This window comes from Phyllostomus hastatus, unplaced genomic scaffold, assembly GCF_019186645.2.
Source record: "Phyllostomus hastatus isolate PE091 unplaced genomic scaffold, TTU_PhHast_1.1 phas_contig_1, whole genome shotgun sequence".
Lineage (NCBI taxonomy): Eukaryota > Metazoa > Chordata > Mammalia > Chiroptera > Phyllostomidae > Phyllostomus > Phyllostomus hastatus.
In genome coordinates, this window is record NW_025333498.1 from 16,860,132 (window position 1) to 16,887,218 (window position 27,087).

A 27,087-nucleotide genomic window follows, 5' to 3' on the forward strand; every position below is an offset into this window, starting at 1 on the left:
TATTTATAGCAGCTTTATTCATAATTGCCAAAAGATGGATGCAACCAAAATGTCTTTCAGTAGCGGATATCAGCAGGAAAGCTATCCAGACAATGGAATACTATTCAGCACTTAAAAAAAATTATCATGCCATGAAAAGACATGGAGGAATTTAAATGCATATTACTAAGTGAAAAGGCCAATCAATTTGAAAAGGCTACATACTGTATGATTCCAACTATGTAACACTCTAGAAAAGGCAAAATGGGAGACAATAAAAAGAACAGTGGTTGCTAGAGGTTAGGGAGAGGGAAGGGTGAACAGGTAGAGCACAGAGGATATTCAGAGCAATGAAACTGCTCTGTATGCTACTATAATTACGGATACATACCATTACACATTTACCCAAACCCACAGAAAGTACGAGAGAACCCTGATGTAAACTATGGATTTGGAGTGACGATGGTGTGTCAGTGCAGGTTCATCAGTTGGAACAAATGTACCACTCTGGCGCGGGATGTTGATAGTGGGGGGTGGGGGAAGGGAATGGTATAGGGGATAAAAGAACTCTGTACTTTCTGCTTAGTTTTGCTCTAAACCTAAAACTGCTCTAAAAAAATCAGGTCTTATTTTTAGGTTTTAGAATGAAAATTCATGAGTGAATTCACATTTTTAATAGATCATCACTCTGGCTATGCCAATTCACATGGATGGAGATAAAGATCAAATACAGGTGTAGAAGAACAGTTAGCTGTAGCTGTTCAAGTGAGAGATGGTGCTAGTTTGGTCTCAGGTGGTGTCAAAATAGAAAGTAAAAACACGCTGGACTTAGAGGGAGAAATAAGATACAAGTATGTGTCCCTGGATAAATCAGTACATTGCTTACCCTTAGCTCCTCACACACTGAAAAAGAGAGAGGGAGGAGGTACATGGGAGTTGGCCAAGGGTCTTCATGATTTAGGGAAAACTTGTCACTGAATCGCATGTAAGGCAAACAATTAACTGAGGACTTGAGACAGGTATCTTTTCTCTAAGGGCAGCCCTGTATTAAAGAAGAGCAAAATCAGTCAGATTACAGTTTTTAATGAGAGAAGTTTTAAAAATAATTTCCTAGGCACTCTTTAAATATAATGATACTACCTTAGTAATAATCCTAGTGGCAATGATAGTAATTAATAAATATGATGATATAATCAAATATGTAAAATGGACATTTCTAGAAACCAATAAATATTGTATATAGTGTTATTTATGTTGGATTTTTCTTTTGTTTATATTTGCAACTTTGAGTCTTACCTGGTAATCTCTATGTAATTTAACAAAGTTTTGTAAGCTCTGGGTGGATACTATTATTTGTTTATAATGTTCACAATACATTATATATTAAAATGTTCTTAATGTTCATAATATACTAATAATTTTATTGTTACTATCTCCTTTCTGTTTCTGTTTTCACTGAGTGAACAGAAGTAAAAGATGAGAGAAATTTGAGACAGAAACAGTATCTCCTACAGTCTTGGTTCCCTATCCTATTTCCTAGTCTCCCAGACAAGGGCTTCTAAAAATATTAACATAAAAGCCTACTAAAGAGTATGGTCAAAAAAAATAAAAAGCTAGATAATTAAAGTTAAAGGCTTACTGGTCACCCAAGTCTTGACAAAGAGTATGTTTGAGTTTAATAAAAGCACATTTGCAGAATTAACACACTATAATAAGATTTAATGTGTGAACTGGAATACTTTGTTAGAACTGGTTAATATTTGCCTAAAGCACACACACAAATAAAACTCACTATGTGAGACAATATTTTTCATTACTAAAGAAAAATCTCATAATTGAGAGCATAGTGCATAATTATAATAAACAAATCCATGCATTATTTTAATGTTTCATACTTTATGCAGAATTGAATATGTGTGATTTATAAAAAGTTATTACAGCCACAAACAAAATAACACAGGCCAGTACCTGATGTAATAACTGGCCATCCCATGATATATGTGTCTAATTGCAATGTTATTTTCTGCCTCAGTATTTCAGTAATTACATGCAGTTTTCATAATCAAGCTATCACTTGAATGCTATTAAAGAATATCATATTTGCTCACACTAGGCTTATATCATTTACCAAGGTGATTGGTTCTGACTTTGAGGAAGATTGCTGGCCATTTATATGATCATGAAGAACTTATATTTGACTTATAAATCTGAATTTCATCTTTTGCACTCTGAGGAAAAAGATTAACAATTTTATCCATATCAAGATGTTTGCTTTGAAGGATTGATTCCATATCTTTGAATAGTTGTTTTTCCAGTTTCTTCATGTTGTCCAACATTGTTTTGGCTTTTTCCTGAACAATTAAAAATAAAAATAAATAAACACACACAAAGACACAAGTCCAACCAAATTCCAAACAACCTCTACAGACAAGGTTTGTTCATTCTGTTTTCGACTTCTGATTTGGTTCCCCTCCTCCTATTCTTTAGCTATTAGAAGGAATAAAATTCTTTTGGAAAAAAATCACTGCTCTGGATTGAGTTAATGTGTTAACCCCAAATTATTAGTTATTTTTAGTAGACAGACAAGAGTAATTACACAGGATTAGTCTATAAGCAAGAAAACTAGAAGAAAAAAACAGGGCAGTTGAAAGTCTGATATTAATTATGTATGGAAATGCTGCTGGAAATTGAGACAGATATTTTTTGAATATGGATCTTCTATATTTAAAAACCATCTTATCAAATTAAATAAAGGAAATAGAACAGTAATGTTCAAGGGAAGGAGCAACTAAAAGATAAGAAAGTTACTAGAAAGTAAGCATAATTTTTAAAATTTGAATCATTATGGGGCAGACCTCCACAAACAAAGATACTTAACCTTAACATGGACTTCAATATGAAATTGTAAGCATTTTTTCCCTGAAGAAATTGCATTTCATGTCAGTGGAGAAAAAAACACATTTTGCCTATAAATGGTATTGGAATAATTGTTCACCTCTTTGAAAAACAAAGTTAGAATCCCTATTTCATAGCATACACTGAAATAAATTCCAGATGAATTAAAGAACCAAATTTTATTTTCAAACACATATACATATACTGGCAGGAAATACAGAAGTTACGGTGATATTGAGGTCAGGCAGGCCTTCTGAAGCATGACAGCAAGGGGCTTTAAAGGAAAACAAGATGCTAACAAGTGTAATTGACTAAATTAAAAATTTTTGACAAAAATGTCAAACAACAAAGTAATATTACAAATTTGAAATATAGCCCCTGGTTGGCGTAGCTCAGTGGATTGAGAGCGGGCTGCAAACCAAAATGTCACAGGTTCGATTCCCAGTCTGGGTACATGCCTGGGTTGCAGGCCATGACCCCCAGCTACCACACACTGATGTTTCTCTCTCTCTCTCTATCTCCCTCCCTTCCCTCTCTAAAAATAAATAAATAAAATCTTTAAAAAATTGAAATATAACAAAGACTACTGACACAGTTTTCCTCTTTGAGGCAAAAGACAAAAACAACTAATAATTTTAAAAAGGCTAAGGAAAAAAATAGGCAAGTCTTAGGAAGAAATAACAATGGCCAATAAACAAATGAAAAAATTTTCAACCTCCTTAGGAAAGGAGATTGAACAATCAGGAAATGTAAATTAAAGCTGCAAGTAGGACTGACTGTCCCTACAACACAAAAGTAGTTATTTGCCGAACCAGGACTAGAACCCAGCTTTTTGTCACTTCTACCCTCAAATTCTATTGTCCTTCCACTACTTTATGTTGTCAATCAATATTTCATGCCCATTAAAGAAAGTGTAAAAAGAGGAACAGCTTTTAAACTTTTATTTCAGCATTACTTAGAAAAAAGCCAATCGGCCATTTCATTTAACCAACATTTCATAAGTCTGCAAAACTTACCTCCAGAAGCAGTACTGAGGGAGAAGGGAACCTGACAACTCTAGAGAGCTATCATAAGCAAAGTGCACAGTGGGGTGGCCACTCAGTGAGGAGGAGTGAGGGAAAATCCCTCCAGAGCAGATGCTCTAGAAACATATCACTGAGGAACTGGAACAAAGGCAAGAAAAACCAGAGAGCTCATCTGTTTCATAGCACTGTGCTGAGTCTGGAGGACAGACCAAACCCAGGGAGTGGATGACACCTCTCTGGCCCAGTAGACTGGGCCCTTGTCAGCACATAGTGGACTCCTGGAACAAAACACCTGCAGCTCACTCCATGCCACCAGGCTCCAGGAAGTGTTTACACTGTAGATTGGGAGTGAAAACAAACTGGGCCCAGATAAAGCAAGAATTCATAGCAAATAGAAGGTCTAGAGAGAGCTCTTCACTTTAAGCGTAAGCAAGAATGAGGTGGGGGAGGCATGTCAACCATGCAAACATACTGAAGACAAAAGTGAATGTACAATTGCCCAGAGGAAAAAGCATGTAATTCATTTAATGTAGACAGAATGTAAAAGCATATGCCTTGATGAAGTAAAAGAAATTATAGTCAGTAAAAATGAGAAGTTGGTAGAAACAGGTGAGAAAATGTGTGAAATGGCCAATCTTTTCCCTTGTTGCAAGGAATCAGGTGATGGTTCTGTTAAAAGCCTTTAGGCAGCCTTTCCATTTCCTTCTAATCTATTTTTTATCATGGGGAAGAGAGGGAAGAGGGCAGAAGAGGTGTGGATAGTATAAAATTATTTGTCTATCCATCTATCTGTCCCCCCAAAAAATACATCTCCTTATTTCTAGAGATAAGATTCTGGGTGATATGTTAATCTTCTGTAATGCTTACATTTTTAAATGATAAGCATTTATACTTTTTTTAAAACTGCAACTCATTATTATTATTTTAAGAAGATGAAGTCTTAAAGCAACTTTCAATTAAATTACACTGAGGCTGCATGCTTAAGAACATTATGTAAGAGACCAGGTCAACTGCCCTCCAGTACCTTTGTAATTTTTGGTGTGAGATATATATTAAGCAAGCTACTTAAACTCTCCAAGTATCAGATTCCTTATCAGTAAAATGGAGATGATAGTAGTACCTACCTCATAAAGAGTTTGTGAAGGTTAAATGAAATATTCCATATAATAGTACCAAGGTGCTTGGTGTATAATAAATGCTTAGTAACAAGTAGCTATTGATATTATGTTTAATATACTACATACTTCTAGAAGATTCACAACATATTCTTAACCATTTTTTAACCAAAGATAAGAAATAATAGAGCTCTACTGTTGTCTAAGCATCTAAACTATTTTTAAACCTATTTGTATATGGAGGGAAAGAAAACTAAAATTCAAAATATAGATTGATTCACATTTTAAACCATTCTAATGATAAAACATAGGATGTAATCTAATCATACCTCTTTACTGTCTATTACTTTCAATGCTTGTTGATGCTTTTGGTAAAGTGGGTGTCTTCTGTCAGGATGAATCCTAAAATGTGGCTTCTTTTTAACTGGATCTTCAAATTCAATTGTTGGTGAACTGGTGTCCAGTAGTTGTGAAATATTTGGTGCAAATATGAAAGGCTTAAAAACAGATCTAGAAGAAAAAGTCTTTTATTAAATTGTCATGTGGGGATATAAAAATACTCAACATTATTCTAAATCTTGGAAGGCTCCCTCTATTTAGAAGTTTCTATTAATTTGTTGCATACTAACATGTCTCTGTCAGAGTAGTTACAGACATGCCTGTCTTCCCTGGTACACTGGAATCTCCTGTGGGGCAGGAAACCACGCTTTATTTAGCCTTGTATTCCATGAACCTAACAAAAGGCCTGGCATATAAATAGTGTCAAGTGAAATTATAGTTTGTCATTTTCTGCTGCAAACGTCATAATTGGAGGGTAAAAACAGTTCTCAATGTTATGGATTGAGGATTAAGATTTTGCATGAAAATCAGCAGCAGTATTAATAAGGGGTTCACAGGGTTCATTCCATTTTCTTGAGAATATCTTTAATAATATGAAAGACTATAACACTGAAAGAGAGTGAATATAAGATCACTTCTGAATGTAATGTGCATTAAGTTTTGTGAGAGATACTAATGACTTAAATCAAGACAGTCTATACAAATCCTACTGAACTTGAACTATTGATATTTTTTTACATGCATGTATTTTCTAGACATGAATGTGTAAGCAACCATTTAAATCTAGCACATTACATCATTCACTCTTTTTATTAACTCTGATTAATCATCTAATATAATACTGAAATCTGCATAAGAAAATCTATCTACCTTCTTTTCTTGACAATGTTAAATATACTTAGGAAAATAGGATGTAGGGATGACTGCATACAAGAAACTATTAACATTTCTTCCAGCAAAAATAAGAATAGTTATGGCAATTATGCATATAAGGAAATGGCAGACTAAAACCTGAACAGAAAATGCATCCAAAAATTATTTTTGTATTTGTGTAACAAAAATTTAACCTGACACAATCAACAGACTAAAGACTCCACCCTACCTCCTGACCCCTTGCTGGTTTATAGTATTTTGTGACTTTACCTCTCGGGATCAGGAGTCCCAGTAAAGAAGTGAACGCAGGGAAGGCTGGAATCCTGAGGTATAATGGAAACCATGCTCGCAGTGGTCAGGAAATCTCCCTCCATGTTAATGCCACTCGGTTTATCTCGGAGAATTTCTGCCATGGTTTCAAAAGTTATGTTTCCTAGGGAAATAATTTATAAAACCATCAAATATGCATAATTTGCAAGTTAGTATCCTGCAAATATGAACTACTTTCTCTACTGGTAATATATAACATGAGATATTGGTCTAGGTACAAATTAAGAGACTGACTGTAAACAAACCTTGCATCATAACTGTTAGATTAGACTATTCCACTATTGCAAGAAACGTATTTTTTGAATATGAAATATATACTCTCAAGACCATTATAGCATGTAAAAAATCTAAGTACTTTCTAAGTATAAGGAATCAATAATGCAAAATTATATTCAAGCTCACTGCCTTTACAAAAAATTTTAAGGTGAATTTAGTTAGCAATGAATGGATATCAATATTATGAGTTTATCCATTCTGGGAACCAACGATTAAGAGAATATTGTCCTTAGTTTCCAATAGTATTATTCAAGATGTCCTTTACAAAATAACAAATTATTTTTTCTGTAATAATTTTTGTGCCTGAAATTAATACTCTTATTTAAAAGTGTGAATTGTGGGAATGGAGACATGTGAAAGACGTTATTGGTTAATGGAATTTGTATGTGCATAATTATGCAAGACTATAAAATTTTACGTGTCCATTGTGTATGATGAAAACCAGATGGTATTATATTCTACTTTCTGATTTAATAAGTAAAGTTTGATACTTAAGGAGATTTTTCTAAGAAAAATTTTTTTAAATCTTTTTTTTTCTTTAGCCAACATAATAAGTCCATGGTTACCGAGAGCCTTTCCAAATTCTGTATTTGGAAAGCATTTCTATCAAAAAATTTTGAAAGCCTCTCAAGCCTTCACTACTCCTTGCTACTCATATCCATAGTCAAAGATGTAGAACTACATCATGATAAGATGAATAATCTTAACCCTACACAATTTGCTCCTCCAAAAGTAGCCAAAACTGCTCATATGTCATAATTATTTTCTCTAAAATTTATGACTCCCAATTCCTCCTGAATCAAATTAAAACTCCTTCAGAGGCAAACTTACTACTAAGTGTACCTCAAATGACCTTTTCCTCTCCATCTATCAGCACTCCTGACCATCTGTCTGTTTTGGTCCTAGCTCTGCCATTAGATTATAAAGTCTCTAAGTATAAGAATGGGATTTTTCTCTGTTTACTTTTCATTAATTCAACAGATATTTATTGAGTCCCTTTTAATGCCAGAAACTGTTCTAGGCAATGAAGAGAAAAATAAGCAGAAAGACAGATACTGATAAAACACAGGCATAGATTTGTAGATTTGTGAATATAAAGAGGGAAGGTCCCCTGATTCAAATTTCAGCTGAGGTAAGCACAGTTAACAATTCAAAAAGAATCCTTCCTCAAGTTTCAGAACAGGTTTAAAAGCTTTCCTTTGAATAAACACAAGAAATTCTCATTACCAGAAAAAAAAATTGGTACCAGAAAATAGCCACTTAAAGCAACATATTTAAAATGAGAACCAAAATTTCATGGTAAATAGTGGAGGCAAAGGATAAAGTCTTTAAAATGAAACAAACATATTACAAAAATGCATTTATATAAGCATAGAGTTGACAAAATTTAGGTTAAGTTTTTAATAATGTTCATAGAACAAAGAAAGAATCAAGTATATTTTTCTTTTTTTAAGATTCTATTTATTTATTTTTAGAGAGAGGGGAAAGGAAGGAGAAGAAAAGGAGAGAAACATCAATGTATAGTTGCCTCTTGTGTGCCCCCACCGGGGATCTGGCCTGCAACCCAGGCATATGCCCTGACTGGGAACTGAACTGGCAACCCTTTGGTTCATAGGCCAGCACTCAATCCACTGAGCCATACAAGCCAAGGTTCAAGGATATTTTTCCAACAAAATGGTAAAGGATGGAACTTTACTTAACTATTATAGCATGATCATAAAGATAAATTTTGCAAAAATATTGGAGAACTTCATCACGTTTCTCAAGTTCCTGTCTTAATTCTTTAATATTCAAATCATTTTATTTTGAAGCTCTCTGTCATGTTACTGTAATCAGTTTTTTCTTCAGTTCTTAGTAGGTATAACTCTCTGCCCATTTTTTGTCAATAGCTTTGTATTTGACTTAAGTGGTTATCCAAAATTACTTTCATGGACTTCTTTAAAACTTGCCTTTTACAAGACTTTCAGTTTGTATTTTATTTGGTGTTGTTGAATAATAACAAACAAAAATGCAGACAGTAAAGTAGAAGAAAAATAGTATTAAGTAGGGAAAGATGTTTGAACAAGGACTAATTTTATAAGTGCACAGTTCATCAGTGATCATCTTTATGTTTAGAACTTTTCTTCCCTAGGCAACCCTTGTGACTTTGGGGCATCAAACTGAAAACTCAGATAAAACAGACATCCCTTCTTCTATTCATCACAGCTTTCTACAATCTTTGCTTCATCAACCAGGTGATATATGAATAAAATGAGGTGATTTTTTAGAAAGTACATTTTCCCATTTTTCTTATATGGCCTAATTTTATATGTTTGTATAAAGTTTATATTTCTCAAAATATATTAATAGTATAATTCTACTAGGACATTAACACAGGACTACGGACACATAATTACCTACCTGAAAAACCCGAGAGAATTGACAGTAAAACTATAAAAGCAACAGGATGTCAATAAAGTGTTCCACTAAGTAAATGAGAACACTCAACAGTTTTCTCAGAGATAAAAAAACAACAATTTGCAAATTTAATAGAAAAATATCCCATTCACATTACCAGCAAAACATATATATATATATTTCTCCAGAGAAAAACTTAAAAGTCAGTGTGGAAATCAGTAGCCTAAGATCCCACCTTAATAAACTAGAAAAAGAACAAAATAAGACTAAAGCAAGTACAAAAAAGAAATAAGGAAGATAGAAGCATAAATCAATGAAACTGAAAGCAATAATAGAATAGAGAAAAATAATGAAACAAAAATCTGGTTCTTTGAAGAGATCAATAAAATTGACAAACCTCTAGATATACTAATAGAAAAACAGAGAAGACACAAATTACATTATCAATATCAGGAATAAAACGGGTATCAGGACAGACCTTGCTGATATTAAAAGCATAATAAGAAAATGCTACAAAAAACTCTATACATACACATACACTGACAACTTAGAAGAAAGGCACCAATTCTTTGAAAAGCACACATTACCAAAACTCATTCCATAGGAAACAAAGAAGTACGTTACAAAGTAAAGAACAGAACAAAACCCCAGAAAAAGAACTAAACAAAACAGCAATAACCAACCTATCAGATGCAGAGTTCAGAACACTAGTGATCAGGATGCTCAAAGAATTCACTGAGTATAGCAACAACATAAAGGAAGAAATGAAGGTTACACCAAGTGAAATAAAGAAAAATCTACAGGGAACCAACAGTGAAGGGAAGGAAGCTGGAATTCAAACCAACAATTAGGAATATAAGAAAGAAATAAGCATTCAACCAGAAAAGGAAGAAGAAACAAGAATTAAAAAAAACAAAAACCAAAAAACAAGGATAATATAAAGAACCTCTGGCACATCTCCAAATGTACCAACATCTGAATCATAGGGATGCCAGAAGGAGAAGAGGAAAAGGAAGAAATTAAAAACATATTTGAAAAAATAATGAAGGAAAACATCCCCAATCTGGTGAAGGAAACAGACATACAAGTCCAGGAAGCACAGAGAGTCCCAATCAAGTTGGACCCAAAGAGGACCACACTAAGACACTTCAAACTTAAAATGTCAAAGGTTAAAGATAAAGAATCTTAAATGCAGCAAGAGAAAAGCAGAGAGTTACCTACAAAGGAGTTCCCATAAGACTATCAGCTGGTTTCTCAAAAGAAATTTTGCAGGCAAGAAGGGACTGGCAAGAAGTATTCAAAGTGATGAAAAGCAAAGACTTATAACCTAGATTACTCTACCTAGCAAAGCTATCATTTAGAATGGAAAGGCAGATAAAGTGCTTTCCAGACAATGTAAAGCTAAAGGAAGTACATCATCACCAAGCCATTATTACACGAAATGTTAAAGGGACTTATTTAAGAAAAAGAAGTTAAAAACTATGAACATTAAAATGGCAATAAACTCACAACTATCGACAAGTGAATCTAAAAAAACAAACTAAGCAAACAACCAAAAGAGGAACATAATCATAAATGTGGAGATCATTTGGAGGGTTATCATTTGAACCCTCCAAAAGTGGAGAATGGAGGAAATGGCGCAGGGATTAAGAAGCATAATTTGTAGGTACAAAATAGACAAGGGGAGGTTAAGAACAGTATAGGAAATGGAAAAGCTAGGCAACTTACATGCATGACCCCTGGACATAAACTAGGGGGGCAGATTGCTGGAGGGAAGGGAGGTATGGGGCAGAGGGAGGGAAGGGGGAAGAACTGGGACAACTGAAATAGCATAATCAATAAAATATATTTAAAAATGAAAATAAAAAAGAAATAAAATTCCCAGGAAAGAAATCTGCAGGCCCAGATGGTTTCACTGCAGAGATCCACCAAACGCTTAAGGAATAAGAACCAGTTCACAAATCTCTCCCAGAAAGTAAAAAAAGAGGGGATACTTCTTGACTCATTTTATGAAGCAAATATTACCCTGACAACAAAACCAAACAAAAGACAATACAAACAAAACTATACAACAATAGACCTATATCTCTGTTTATATGAATATAGATATAAAACCCCCCAAAAAACATTATTAATAGGACCCAGCAATACATAAAAAACTATATACCAGACCAAGCTGGATTTATTTCAGGATTGCAAGGTTAGTTCAATATTAAAGATCAATGTAACCTCACACATTAATAGACTTGAGAAAAATATCATATTAATTGACAACAACAAGGCACTTGACAAACTTCAACATCTACTAATGATAAAAACTCTCAGCAAACAAGGAATAGAGGGAAACTTCTTCAACTAAATAAAGTTGATAACATGCATCTACAAAAAGCTACAGCTCACACCAAGGCACATCATAATTACATTAGCCAAGGTAAAAACGAAGGAGAGAATCCTAGAAGCAGCAAGAGATAAGGGGACAGTCACCTACAAAGGAGTTCCCATCAGACTGTCAGCTGATTTCTCCAAAGAGACCTTACAGGCAAGAAGGGGCTGGAAAGAAATATTCCAAGTCATGAAAGACAAGGACCTACATCCCAGATTGCTCTATCCAGCAAAGCTCTCATTTAGAATGGAAGGGAAGATAAAGTGCTTTTCAGATAAGGTCAAGTTAAAGGAGTTCATCATCACCAAGCCCTTATTTTATGAAATGCTAAAGGGACTTATCTGAGAAAAGAAGATAAAGAAAAGACATGTATAGTAAAAGGACAGCAAACTCACAATTATTAACAACCACACCTAAAGCAAAACCAAAAGAAACTAAGTGAACAACTAGGACAGGAACAGAACCACAGAAATGGAGGGCACATGGAGGGCTAGCAGCAGCGGGGTGGGAGGAGGAGAGAGGGGAAAAAGGTATAGAGAATAAGTAGCAGAGAATGTAGGATGAAAATAGATAGGGGGAGGGCAAGAATAGTACGGGAAATGTAGAAGCTAAAGAACTCATAAGTATGACACATGGACATGAACTAAAGGGGGGAACGTGGGTGGGAGAGGGGGTACAGGGTGGAGGGGAGTGAAGGGGGGAAATGGGACAACTGTAATAGCATAATCAATAAAATATATTTTTAAAAAAAGCTACAGCTAACACTATACTCAATAGTAAAAGACTAAATGCTTTCCCCCTAAGACTCAGAACATGGCAAGGATACCTGGTCTCACCATTCTTAGTATATTACTAGAAGTCTTAGCTAGCACAATAAGGTAAGAAAAAAACCCACACAGACTGAATAGGAAGAACTAAAACTGTCTCTATTTTCAGATGACATGATTGTCTACTTAGAAAATCCCAAGGAATCTGTAAAAAAACAAACAAACAAACAAACAAACAAACAAACCACTTCTAGGAGTAAGTAAGTTTAGCAAGGTCACAGAATACAAGATCTACATACAAAAAAAAATTAAAACAATTTGAAATTTTGAAAAAAAGTCCTCATTAGGAACAATTTATTTAAGGTCTGTAGCAGAGAAATAGAGATGTTGTTATTAGATACATTGAAATGCAGACAAACTTAATGAGCAAAGATGTTCACTGCAACATGACTTACAGTGGCAAAAATTAGAAGCATCTAAATGGCAAACAATACCATTTGTTACTTGCCTGTATCCTCCCCTATACTAGTCTCTATGTTCCAAGAGGCCATAGACCATAACATGTCTGCTGCTATGTGGTCCCATGCCTAGCACTGGGGAAGTTCTCACAAAAAGATTTATTTAGTGAAAAATAAAAGTCAATATAGAAAACCTAAATAAATAAAACTATAAAAGTCTACTTAAGAGCACAAAGGAAATTTTCAATAAATGAACAACCATATCTTGTTCTTGAATAGGAAGGCAGTATCACTAGATATCAATTCTCCTCTAAAAATAATCTACAGTTTTAATTCAATTCCAATCAAATTTCAAAAAGATTTGGGGGTGGGGGGGAAGAGTTGAAAAAACTTATGGTAAAATTCATCTGGAAAAATGAACATTCAAGGATTGCTAGGAAAAGTCTGAAAACAAAACAAAACAAAACAAAACAAAAACACTAATAGGAGGTATGTGTTTCACCATATTTTTAAAAAGCAGGCCCTGGCTGGTGTGGCTCAGTGGATTGAGTGCCAGCCTGCGAACCAAAGGGTTGCAGGTTTGGTTCCCGGTCAGGGCACAAGCCTGGGCTGCAGGCTAGGTCCCCAGTAGGGGGGACGTGAGAGGCAACTGCAAACTGATGTTCCTCTCCTTGTCTTTCGCCCTGCTTTCCCCTCTCTCTAAAAATAAATAAATAAAATCTTTAAAAAAATGAAGTAAAAAATTTTAAAAAACAGCATTGTACATTCACTCATATTGTTCTTTGGCTCAACAAACATTGAGGACTTACTATGTGCACATATACTGTTCTAAACAAAACTGGACAAGACATTGTAATCTAACTTATACTTGGGTGTACTTAGGTATTTATATTTGATAAAGTTGGTTGGCATTTCAAATCAGTAGAGAAAAGATAATTCACTTAGTAAGTGGTGCTGAGATCACTGGCAAATCATTTGAGGGGTGGGGAAAAAAGCTGGAGTCCTAATTCATACTTTAATTATTTTAAAATAATTCCAGATGAACCAATATTTTAATTTACAAAATAAAACTATAAATATGAGATGTTGATACATTTCTGGTACGGTAAAAATGACCTTTCTAAAAGCACAATATCAGTGCTAGAAACCATATAAGAAAAAATTCCACATGGAACAAGGTCAACCATTTTATTATTAGTTTCCATTCATTCCAACCATATTCATACTTTGTCCCTCTTTCTCCTTTTTCCCCTTGAATTTTTTGAGTGTTTATTATTTTACTTCTGTGCTTTAGCTTATCATTTATACATTCATTTATTGTTTTATTCATTTCTCTGATTCCAGTCTGCCTTAAATCAGTTCTTCACCATTCATCAGTTAACACCAAGATCTTAACAATACTTTAATTATGGTCACCTATCTTTTGTGCTATTCTCACACATTTAACTCTACTGTATTCATCTGGGTCTTCTGAAAAGCAGATACCACCACACGGTATTAAATAACAAAGGTTTTACTAGGGAAAGTACCTGTGCAAGAAACTGTGATACGAGTCTGAACCTGGGTTTAGTAGAAAGGGAATGAAAGTCAGGTGGAAACATCCTAGACTGCCATCCCATCTAAGGAAAGCTTGGGAAGCTTATCAGGGATCTTGACTCCAAGTCATCCACCAGAGGAGCCTCATGCATTCCAGTAATGGGCCTGCCTTGGTCTCCCTGATATTTTGTCACCAGCCAGGAGCAGCCTGTAGGAAGCATAATCTCAGTACTACATATAATCCATGCACAACAGATTTTGAATACTGTAGCTGTGACCATTGGTCAGATAATATTATTATTTTAAACAGTGAATACCCACTGTTTACTGTTTTGGTTGCTCTTCATGCACTCTTGCTTACCTTGCTCCTTTCTGAGGTCATTTTTCCTGCCTGACGAATGACCCTTAGTATTTTAGCACCAATTAGCTAGTGATGAATTCTCTCAGTTGTATTTCAAATTCATTTTTTGGAGGATATTTTCCCTTGGTATAAAATTTTAAATTGATAGTTATTTTCTCTCCATCACTTTAAAAGTGTCATTTAACTGTCTCCTGGATTTGCTTACCTCCTGTTGAAAACTTAGCTGTCAGTCATATTTGCTTCATTGGAGATACATTTTTTCCTCTGCTGTTTTGAAGATTTTCTGTTTTTCCCCCTTTAGCAATCTTACTATGATGTACCAGGTATGGTTTCTTTTTATTCATCCTTCTTGGGATTTGTAGAACTTCTTGAAGCTGTGGCTTAATGACGTTTTTTAGTTTGGGGAAATTCTTGGCCACTATCTCTTCAAATATTGCTTTTGCCCCTCCATATTCTCTCTCTCCTGCTGGAACTTCAACTACATAGATGTGAAACCTTTTCACGGAGTTCCCATATGCCTCTCACACCCTTGTCAACACTCTCCGAACTTTATGTATCTGTTTTAACCAGGATCTTTTCTACTGATCTTCCAGTTCACTCTTTTTTTTTCTTCTGCTATATCTAATCTATTATTAAATCAATCTGTTGAGTTCTTAATTCCACTTATTATAATTTTACAGTTCTATTATTTCTATTTGGTTCTCTTTTATAGATGACAGTTGAAATTCTCCATCTTTTTATGTAATTTTCTTGAACATACAAAACATACCCATTTGAAAGTCTGTGTTCGATACAGTTAATGTGCGGATAACCCATGGGTCAGTTTCTACTGTATGATTTTTCTTGATTTTCAGTCATTTGGGACTATTTCTTGGCATGTCTCATAATTTGTTATTGGTTGTTGGACACTGTATAGGAAAACTGTGGAGACTCTGTGTAGTATTTTCCTCCAGAACAGATTTAACTGTCTTCTGGCAAGCAGACAGAATATAGGCATATTACCTATTGATCAAGTTAAGACTGATCTAGTCCCTGTTTGTTCTTATTTCTAAGATGTATCCTTTCTGGGGTCTAAAAGCCTGGGGTATTTCCCAGGCCTCTTCTTGGTAAGTAATCAAATTCAATTTTTGTTCCTAAAGCACTGTGAGACTGCCAAAATCCCTACTTAGTTTTGTAGGCTCTTACCAACTGCTTTCTGCTTGGTTTCTCAGTATCTCATCCTATAATGTGCTATTTAGAAGTCAACAACTGCTTTAAGGAGAAATTGTGGCTAGAAAGTCAGGCTCTATTCAACCTGTAGACAGTCTTTTCTCAATCTCCTGGATCTAGGCCTCTCATGTCCTATTTTGGGCATTCACTCATGCCTTCAAACAGTAGGTTTTATTCCTCCACTTTTTATAGTTATTCTTGGGGAAAGGTTAGATTAATACTAGCAACTCCTTCAAAACCAGAAGCAGAAGTCCAGCTCTATGCTTTTAACCACTCTACTATTATGCCCCCCATTTATTAAATACACCAGTCTCTTGTTACCCTCGAGTAGCATCAATTTCTTAATGCAGGCTTACCTCAATTTATTGCACCTCGCAAATGTTTTGTTTTTTACAACCTGAAGATTTGTGGCAACCACCCAAAAAAAGATTATGCCTCTCTGAAGGCTCAAGTGATACTTAGCATTTTTTAGCAATAAACTATTTTTAATTAAGGTATATACATTGATTTTTAGACATAATGCTATTGTACACTTAACACACTACAGTATAATGTAAACATAACTTTTATATGCACTGGGAAACCAAAAACTGGTGTGAATCACTTTATTACAATATTCACTTTCTTTAGTGTGAATATCAAACCTGTGATACACCTGAGGTATGCCTGTAACTGTGATCAACACAGTAGATCCATAGTGTAATAAGTACAGTTTTTTAAAGAAAATATATAGTCTTGTGATCAGATATTTTCAGATACTTTATATGGAAATGTTTAATTACTACATTAAAATTAAATCTAAAGAAAAAAAAAAAAGCCCTGGCTGGTGTAGCTCCGTGGATTGAGCGCGGGCTGGGAACCAAAGTGTCCCAGGTTCGATTCCCAGCCAGGGTACATTCCTGGGTTGCAGGCCACAGCCCCCAGCAACTGCACATTGATGTTTCTCTCTCTGTCTATCTCCCTCCCTTCCCTCCCTAAAAATAAATAAATAAAATCTTTAAAAAAAATTAAATTAAATTAAATTAAATCTAAAGAAACGAACAATTTTCATTTAACATAGTCGGTTGACCACAGGTATTTGTTTCCTCTCTCCCCAAAATCCTATTACAATAACAGTAAAGGAATAAAAAAGTAAAATAATTCACAAAGACAAAAAGTGTGAAAAGCAACACTTTCCCTTATTCCCATGAATAGTGGGAAAAATTAAAAGAAAAAGGCTTAAAGCAAGTGTGTATCCAAACTGTGAATTTTTGACATTTCAAATTAAAATAAAATTGACTTGCATATAAAATAATCTATTGTTCTACCCACAGTTAATTATACAAGCTATCAACTGTTTTATATTAACAGCAAATTTTTGTTTCCTCCATAGTATAGCTATGACTTCAAATTCAAGAAAAGTAATTTATAATACTCGTTACAGGAGTAATATCTCTCTGTTAAATTTGAAAAAGGATACAGAAGGGGAAAAAAGTACAACTGAAGACAAGCCTTAATATTAAGACTAAACATTAAAGGAAAAGCCTAACATCCACACCTATCACCATCCACACCCATCAGACACAGAGCTTCTGCACCCAGTGAGATTTTAAAATGATTCAAATCTAAATTCCTATAAATGGCAAGTTTAAGTGAAAACAGTGTCAGAACCATAACACTGCAATAATATAGGTATTATGAAAATGTTTTCTGTATTCAGAACCTACAATTCTCAAAATGAAAGGAGGATTTATATGATCACTGGAGTAGGATAGCTGTAAGTAACCCACTACCAAGCATTGAATAAATACTGAGACTGCAGTGGCAGGGTTTACTAAAATTAATGCAAAGCACAGGGTGCAATTTCATTGCAATTTAAACTAGTTATTTAAAATACATGAGTGAATATAGATACAATTTGGATATACATTGCAGCACAGTTAATAGCTATCAGACAGGGATAGTTGGAAAGAAGAGCTAAGCTCTTCCATCTAGAAAAATCATAGAAAAAATTAACCATAATGTACTGGTAGACAATTTTCTATAAAAGTGCTGGAAAGACATTTATTCTTTTGGCAAAGAACAAAAACTGGATGAACTGTACTTTAAACTTGGGGGAAAAAATAAGTTTCCTGTCAGATACATCTATTACTATAATCATATGTACATTTCAAATATATTATTCAATTACTTTGTAGTTAAATAAAATAGAATTAATTATTATGATGCAGTGCCTAATTAATTTGTAATCATTTCTATTTTTCTTCCTTTTGTTTAATTACCATAAACCTTAGGACTCTTGGCATTTTCCTCTCCACTTTAATTATGTGTTGTTTTCACTTTTTAAGAAGGCCTGCTAATTTTATGTCCTGAGGACTTAAGTTTATTGCCAAAAAAAAGTGCACAACAGTAATCTTTGTTAAACTGAGCAAATTATAATTTAAAGCAATCCTTTTAAATTTTAATCAAAAACACTTATTAAGTACACACAACACACTAGTGCAAGACTAGGTGCTGAGAGAAATACAAAGACAAGAGAGTCCACCTTTTTTTTTCAATTTCATAGAGGAGGTAAATGAAGAGCACAATTTCCTAATTTGTAAAGTGAAGATAACACCTACTTCACATGGTTGTTTGAAGATGAAATGTAATCACTTAACACAGTATCTAGCCCTTGACGTGCTTTTAATAAATGGAAGTAGGTGTTGCTGCCACTGCTACTCCTGTCTCTACTTTTCCAGTAATTAGTCTAAAACTAAAATCCTTAGAATAACATATGTTAGCATTTTCTATATATCTATTCACACGAGAACATACAGTTTAAATAACCTATTTATAAAATGATAAACTATGGTAACATTAAGAAACTTTATAGAGCCCTGGCTGGTGTAGCTCAGTTCACTGAGCGCAAGCCTGAAAACTAAAGGGTTGCCAGTTCAATTCCCAGTCAGGGCACATGCCTGGATTGTAGGCCAGGTCCCCAGTTGAGGGGTGCACGAGAGGCAACCACACACTGATGTTTCTCTCCCTCTCTTTCTCCCTCCCTTCCTCTCTAAGAATAAATAAAATCTTTAAAAAAACTTTATAGCAAATTTTTCAAATGATAATATATACTTCTGGAAATCAAAATATAAATAAGATACTAAATATATCAAAAACAATGATGTTAGGGCATTCTAAAAACACTGTCACAAACTTTTTTTTCTCTAGTACTAAATAACTAACATCATAATTTGTTTAATGAATTCCTGGGAAGCAAGTATCACAATCATTCACTGATCTGAGTACTTGCTTCTGACAGTTTTAAAGAATTATTTTATACTTCACGTGAAAGAGGATATATCATATTTTCTTATTAGTGGACTGACCATTTTAGCAGTTACATGCAAATTAATAATCTTCTTAAGTAAAAGTTATTTTTCTGGTATTATTTGGAAACAAAGGGACAAAGATACATTAGAAATTATTTTTTAAGAGTTAGTAGTAACTGAATATAAAAATGGGAAAAGAGCACAATTCAAACTTGTGTTGTTCAGGGTCAACTGTAGATTTATTTCCAAGTGTTTGTGTGATACGTTAAGTCAACAATGAAAAGATGGTGAATCCATTGTTCACTACTAGAGATATAAAAATAATGCAGATAGCCCTGGTTGGTGTGGCACAGTGGATTGAGCATCAGCCTGAGAACCAAGGGGTCATAGGTTCGATTCCCAGATTAGGACACATGCCTGGGTTGTAGGTCAGGTCCCCAGTAGGGGGCGTGCGAAAGGCAACCACACACTGATGTTTCTCTTCCTCTCCTTCCCTCTCTTCCCCTCTCTAAAAAATAAAATCTTTTTTTAAAAAAGTAGGTTAGATTGTAAAAGAGACAGAGAAATGTACATTTTGCATAACTGCCAGACATATTTTTTAAGATCTTAAGAGGAGAAATTTAGTAACATTTACCCCAATATTTACCATTTCTGTAGTTCTTTCACTCCTGGAGTTGCATGTTTTCCTGTGGTAGCACATCCCTTCTATCTACAACACTTCTCCAGCATTTCCTTTAGCACAGGGCTACTGGCAACAAAGTAGCCGCCTAATTTTCCTACATGTCAGGATATTTTTCTTTCCCTTTCATTCCTGAAGAATATTTTGGCTGGATATAGAATACTGGGTTGATAGATCTTTTCCTTCAGAACTCCAGCATTGGAGCTCCAGCATTGAGGTGGCAGCTTGGTGGCACCAGTGGCATACTGGGAGAGGCTAAGTGCCTGGCATCCAGGTGAGCAGAGGCCATTGATCATTTTCTGACCCCTGCCTCTGCAAAGCCATGGAGCTGGCAGGCTGGTGCCATATCTGAGACACCATCAACCTGGCTACAACAGTTTGACCCGCCTTGGAAATTCACTGAGACTCTACCCCACCCTACTTATAGACCTACCCAAGTTGCATTTCCATATGAATGGCTGGTCTTGGCTCATGCTTCACAACTTCCTAAATTAGGCAAGCAACAACTAGACTCAATGAGCCCCAGGTCTGGCACTAGCAGCCAACCTAGATGCACAGCTTGGTTTTACCTGGGAAACTCCAAGCCCAGCACAAGTAGCAGCCATCTCAGATTGCTTTATAGCTCAGGCAGGGTGGCCCTGGGCAAAACACAGGTGGGGACTGTCCTTGGCCTGCACTACCCAGGAAACCCCATGGTCAACACACCCAATGGGCAGCTACAGACCACATTAGAGCACCAACACCTTGCCCCTGCACAGTGGATCCTCCACAGAGGGCGCAGGTTGGTAGCTGGTGGTCACAGCCAATCCTTGCAGCTGACTGGCCTGGACAGAAACCAAGGCTCAACTACAAGAGGAGGGTGTACCTAGTCCACATGAAGGGTACACCTCAAGTACCCTGCTTGGGTGACAGGGGAGGCTGTTCCTCTGGACTCTCCAGGACGCCTACTACATTAGGCCACACAACCAAGGCATAGAATCAAAGCAGCTCTATCTAATACATAGAAACAAACACAGAGTGGCTGCCAAAATGAGGAGACAAAGAAACATGGCCCAAATAGAAGAACAGATCAAAACACCAAGAAAAGAGCTAAACAAAATGGAGATAAACAATCTATCAGATGCAGAGCTCAAAACACTGGTTATTAGAATGCTCAAGGAACTTAGTGAGGACCTCAGCAGCATAAAAAAGATCCATGCTAATTGAAATAAAGAACAATTTACAGAGAAACAACAATAGAGTGGATAAAGCCAAAAATTATATCAATGATATGGAACATAAGGAAGAAAAAAAAAAAACAACCAATCAGGACAACAAGGATAAAGAATCCAAAAAAATGAGGACAGTATAAGTAGCCTCTGGGACAACTTCAAGAAGTCCAACATTAGTACTATAAATGTGCCAAAAGGAGGAGAGAAAGAGCTAGAAATTGGAAATCTATTAAAAAAATAGTGAAATAAAACTTCCCTAATTTGGGGATAGAAATATACATGAAAGCCCAGGAAGCAAAGAGAGTCCCAAACAAGGTGGATACAAAGAGGCCCACTCCAAGACACATCATAATTAAAATGCCAAAGGTTAAAGATAAAGAGAGAATCTTAAAAGCAGCAACAGAAAGAAGTTAGTTACCTACAGGGGAGTTCCCATAAGACTATCAGCTGATTTCTCAAAATAAACTTTGCAGGCCAGAAGGGATTGGCAAGAAATATTCCAAGTCATGAAAAGCAGGGACCTATAGCCAAGATTACTCTGACCAGCAAAGATATCATTTAAAATGGAAGGGCAGGTAAGACCTTCCCAGACAAGAAAAAACTAAAGAAGTTCATCATCACCAAACCATTATTCTATGAACTATTTAAGGGATTTATTTAAGAAAAAGAAGATCAAAGCTATGAACAATAAAATGGCAACTCATACATATCTATCAACAATTTAATCTAAAAAACGAACTAAGCAAACTAGAAGAACACAGACAGAATCATGAATATGGAGAACATTTTGATGGTTGCGAGATGGGAGGAGGGTGTAGAGGAATGGATCAGGTTTTAAGAGGACTAAGAAATAAAAGTAGGTGGTTACAGAATCGCCATGGGGATATAAAGTACAGTACAGGAAATGGAGTAGCCAAAGAACTTATACGCATGACTCATAAACATGAATAATGGTGGGAGGATTATCTGGGGGAGTGGAGGGTGCTAGGTGGAGGGGGGCAGAAGGGTAAAAATCATGACAACTATAATAGCATAATTAATAAAATATAATTTTTAAAAAGGACTCAAAAAATAAAATAAAATAGAGTATATACAGTATTGACCTATTTTTATTTTTTAAAATAAGCCATGTATGTATTTACAAAAAATATGGCTATAAAGAACTGCTAACAATGACATATTTTACTTTTGCAATTAAAAAATTTTAATTTAAGTGAGTCTGAGTGCTCATTATAAGTGAATTTTTTTCCTTTTTGGTCACCTGCGTCTTCTAAATACTTAACTTTTAACAGTTGTTACTTTTGTTTCAATGATTACATTTTTATTTTCAGAATTTCTATATATTTTAGAATTTTTAAGTTCCTATGGTTTTCTTCATAATCTACCTTTGCTTTATAGATTTTATTCCTTTCTTTATATCTTTGACCATTTTTATTTTATTTTTAACTTTTTATTACAGAAAGTTTCAAATAGGTAAAAATCGAGAAAAATTATACAATGAATCCTCATCTACTCATCACTGCATCAACAGTTGTCAAGTACCACTCCCACCAAGGTATTTTGAAGGAAATCCCAGTCATATCATATCATCTATAATAGTTCAGCATGTATCTATAAAAAGAAACTTTAAAAACATAACCAAATACAATGATCACACCTGAATTTTTTAATAATAATTCCTTAATATTATCAGATAGCTTTGAAAATTTTACTATACTGTTTTAAACTTCTTGTTAGCTCTAATTGTCCTTGTTTATGAATGTCCTACATTTGTTGGATCTATGAATTGTTTTCTCTTAGTACTGACTTTGCTCATGTGTTTATTTTTCTTTGTAAACACCTTCAAAGGGAATTTTCCTCTGGTAGAATCCTGGTAGGCCATAGGTAATAGAGGCCCCCATATAGGTGGTTACTATAAAACATACATCCTCCTTACCTAAATCTAGAATATTTGAAAAGACACAAAATAGCAAGAGTCTAGAGTCTGTTGTTCTATATAGGAAAAATAATAATGTATTACTAGCCATATTTAAAAGCTCAATTTCCCAATATTACTGAAACACTTTTAAAAGCTATATAACAATATAAAAATTTCTGTATAATAGAAAGAATGTAGAACACTTACTACCTGTTTATTTAACTCTAATGGACTTTATAGTAATTGTGCTCATGTGCAGTTCATAATAACAATGTCTATTATTGGATAAGAACTGTATTTCTCTTCTACACTGCAAAGAAACACTTACTATAATGTAAATAGGACTTCTGCTTCCAACCATGAAGGAACAACAGGGTCCAGAATTACCCTCCTACTCTAGAAAAATAAAACCAGAAAACTGGGCAAAATATAGAAAACTGGTTTTGGACACTGGACAACAGGTGGAGTAAGACTGTGATTCCTGAAAGACAGGAACCAAACAAAGCAAGCAAGCTCTACCATCATACTGAATCCAGTTTGGTTTTGTTGGAGGCAATTTCCAGAGCACAGTGTAGGGAGGAGGAAAGCAGACTAGCCAAAGATCACTCTAAGCTGAGGAAACAAAGATTGAAGTTCAGGGAGACACTATTGGCTAGAATTTGCAGAGCAGAGCACTAGAGAAGAAGGAGCTACCCTCCAAAAAGTTCTAAAAATCTGTATAATAAGCCTCTCTGCCTGAATACCAATTTGCATATATATACATACACAGTAAAACTTCACAAAGTCAAAAAACAAGTTTTAAGGAAAGAGCAATTACCAGGAACTATGAATAAAAAAGTTCATAAATCGAACACAGGGCTGGGAATCTACTGAGTTCCCATCAGCTGGAGTGGAGTACAGACATCTTGTTTAATACACAGGGCATTCGATGGAAATTCCAGAAGGATGACATTCCTAAGTAGTGGGAATAAACCAGTCCTAAAGTAAAGGTGACTCTAGAGCGACCCTGTATAGCTTAAAAACAAGCCTAAGAGAGATGAAACTGTTTTATAAGTAACTTAATGATAAAACAAAGTCCAACACTGTTTAAAGGGACAAAACAAAATCCAGCATTCAACAAATAAAATCTATAATGCCAACCATCTGCTCAAAAATTAGATACATGAGGAGACAGACTGGGTTGGGGTGAGCAAGCGAGGAAAGACGGAACAACTGTAACTGAACAACAAGAAAGAAAGAAAGAAAGAAAGAAAGAAAGAAAGAAAGAAAGAAAGAAAGAAAGAAATTAGATACATGAGCAAGCAGGAAAATGTGACCCAAAACAGAAGAAAATTAAAACAACAGAAACAGACCCAGAAATTACAGAGATAATGGAGTCTGCAGACCAAGATGCTAAAACAGCTATTTTAAATATGCTGAATATGTTCAAGGACTTAAAGAAAAACATGAAAATAATAAATAAAATAATGGGAGATATATAAAAAGAACCAAAGAAACATGTAGAAATGAAAACTACAATAACTGAAATAAAAATGTCACTAGGTGAGATTAACGGCAGGTTAGATAATATAGAAAAAATACCATTTAACTTTAGGACACAACAGTAGAAATTATCCATAGTAAATGTAGAAACTACAAGCTCTCATCTGAATGTCCATGAAACTTAAATGTTTTCAATGGTAGTTACATACAGATTCATTATATATAGCATGCTTACTATTTGGACAGAAAGTTTTGAGTAAAAAATCTACCTATTTATTGTATCAAATATTGTCATAGTGGTTGTAGAGATACAGGTATGCTGTGTGGTTTACTGGTTCCAAACCAATGTTTGTTTCTCAGAAGAGCACAGAGGGCCTTAGCTGTGCCTACAAAATATGTGTAGCTCGGAGGTCAGTTGCTCACAGGTGACTTCTGGACCCAAAGCCTGAGACAGCAGACAACCCAATTCCAACCTGGAACCCTGCGCAGGGAGCAGAGTAGCATTTTTCACACTGTAATCTTGGAAAGGAGTACAGTTCCTGCTCCCCAAATGGGTCTTTCACCTAGACACCTATATTCTCATAAATGTTAAAATTAGCCTCTAAAGCTTACATCTGGTCCCGAATCACCTTCTCTCCACCCCCACACACTTTGACACAGAGAGAAAGAGGATTGTGTTGGAAGAAGACATCTCAAATCTTGCTACCACTATGTATTCTTTCCTCACATTTGCTACCTAGTGATTTCCTCTTATGTCCGAACTATACATGTCTTTAATGTTTAAATATTTTGTTCAGCATTTCTAGAGTTTTGGAGTGGAAAGTGGAAATTCTTAATCTGCTCAGTTTGTCTTTTTGACCAGGTCTCGATATAACTTTTGTAAACAAATAACCAATAGTTATATTATCAAAGATAAATGAAAGAAGCAATGGCTGTAGTCCAAGAACTCTGTTTTCATGTTCCAATGAACTTTGAGAAGAAAAGCAATCCTAATTTGGATTTAAGAACATTAGTAAGAACTTGAAAAAGGGTCTGAGAATTATAAATTTGAACTTGTCCTTGAAAAGTCATTACCTTCTCATAATTATACAGCACTTCAGTCATCTTAAAAAATAGCTTACAATATCACAATGTTTATAGTTTAAATAAAACTATATCTTTACTAAGAATAATTTCTCAAAAACACTTTGATCATGTGTTTAATATGATCAAAGATCATATTAAGATCATATAATATGGGGTTCCCCTCATTATATCTACACAAAATATAATTTTTCATTTTGATATTATTTAAATGATTACCTTTGTGTTTATTCAGAAGTCTGTAGCCTTCACAGTATCTGCCTGGTGAAACCATCATCTTGGCTGTGTCGATATAAGAGTATGTTGCCGCAAAATCAAACTCCTTTGTACCATCCCACCAACCTTTCTGTTTAGCATAGTTTCTCATGTGTGGGTGTTCCCGATCAATCTTCGTTGTTATTGAAAGCTGATTAGAAATATTACGAACTCCCTCTGTTTTCAAAGAAGAGGTAAAGGGAGAGGAAAAATGATATTTAACATAATGTAGCTATTGGTACATTGTGATTCTTAATCACAATTTAAATGTGAACATAGACTTCTAAATTGTATATCATATGCATCTATTACATATTCAAAAAGGTAAATGAATTGCTTTTTAAATTAAACTTCTTTATTTTGATATAGACCCACATGCAGTTTTAAGAATAGAGAGATCTTGCATACACTTTACCCAGCTCCCTCCAATGGTAATGCTTTGCATAATATCACAAACAAAATACTGGTGTTGATATAGTTAAGATGCACAATATTTTTATCACCACAAGGATCACTCAGGTTGCCATTTTATAGCTACACTCACTTGGTTTCCACCCCAAACCCCTTATGAAACCCAGGCAACCACTAACCTGTTATCCATTTCTACCGCTGTCACTTAAGAATGTTATATAAAAAGAATCATGCAGGATATAACCTTTTGGCTTTTTTCATTCAGTATAATTCTCTAAAGATTCGTTCAGGTTATTACATGTGTCAGCAGTTCATTCTTTTTTATTGCTGAGTAGTATTCTATAGTATGTATGTTCAATAGTTTGTTTAGCCATTCACAGGTTACAGGACATTTGAGTTGCTTCCAGTTTTGGGCTGTCATGGAAAAAGCTGCTATAAATATCGTGTACAGATTCTTGTAATAATGTGAGCTTTTATTTCTCTGGGAAAATGCACGATATTGCAATTGCTAGGTTTTATGGTAGTTGCCATGTTTAGTTTTTTGAAAAACTGCCCAACTGTTATCCAGAGTAGATGTATATTGTTACAACTCCTGTATCAGTGATCCAGTGTCCACATTCTTACAAGCATTTGGTGCTGTCATTTTTTATCTTAACCATTCTGAGAGAAGTATAGTGATACCTCATTGTGATTTCAGTTTGCCTTTCCCTAGTGGTTAACGATGTTGACCCCTCACTTTGCAGAACGACACCCAGCCAACTCCAGTCAGGGTTGGGCCTATCTTTTTCAAAAGAATACATTTATTCATTTCTCTT

At 34.9% G+C, this 27,087-nt stretch overlaps 1 protein-coding gene across 4 annotated transcripts in view; it reads right to left on the reverse strand.

Moving 5' to 3' along the window:
• The window catches only part of SCRN3 (secernin 3), a 33,225-nt gene continuing 6,138 nt past the window's right edge, over nt 1-27,087 (reverse strand). For all 4 annotated transcript variants that reach the window (XM_045845993.1, XM_045845905.1, XM_045845829.1 and 1 more), the window contains exons 5-8: nt 25,826-26,038; nt 6,497-6,659; nt 5,344-5,524; nt 1-2,330 (exon numbers count right to left, since the gene is read on the reverse strand). In XM_045845993.1, the coding sequence (XP_045701949.1) occupies nt 2,157-2,330; nt 5,344-5,524; nt 6,497-6,659; nt 25,826-26,038 (731 nt within the window). In that variant the 3' untranslated portion in view covers nt 1-2,156. The remainder of the gene's footprint in view (nt 2,331-5,343; nt 5,525-6,496; nt 6,660-25,825; nt 26,039-27,087) is intronic.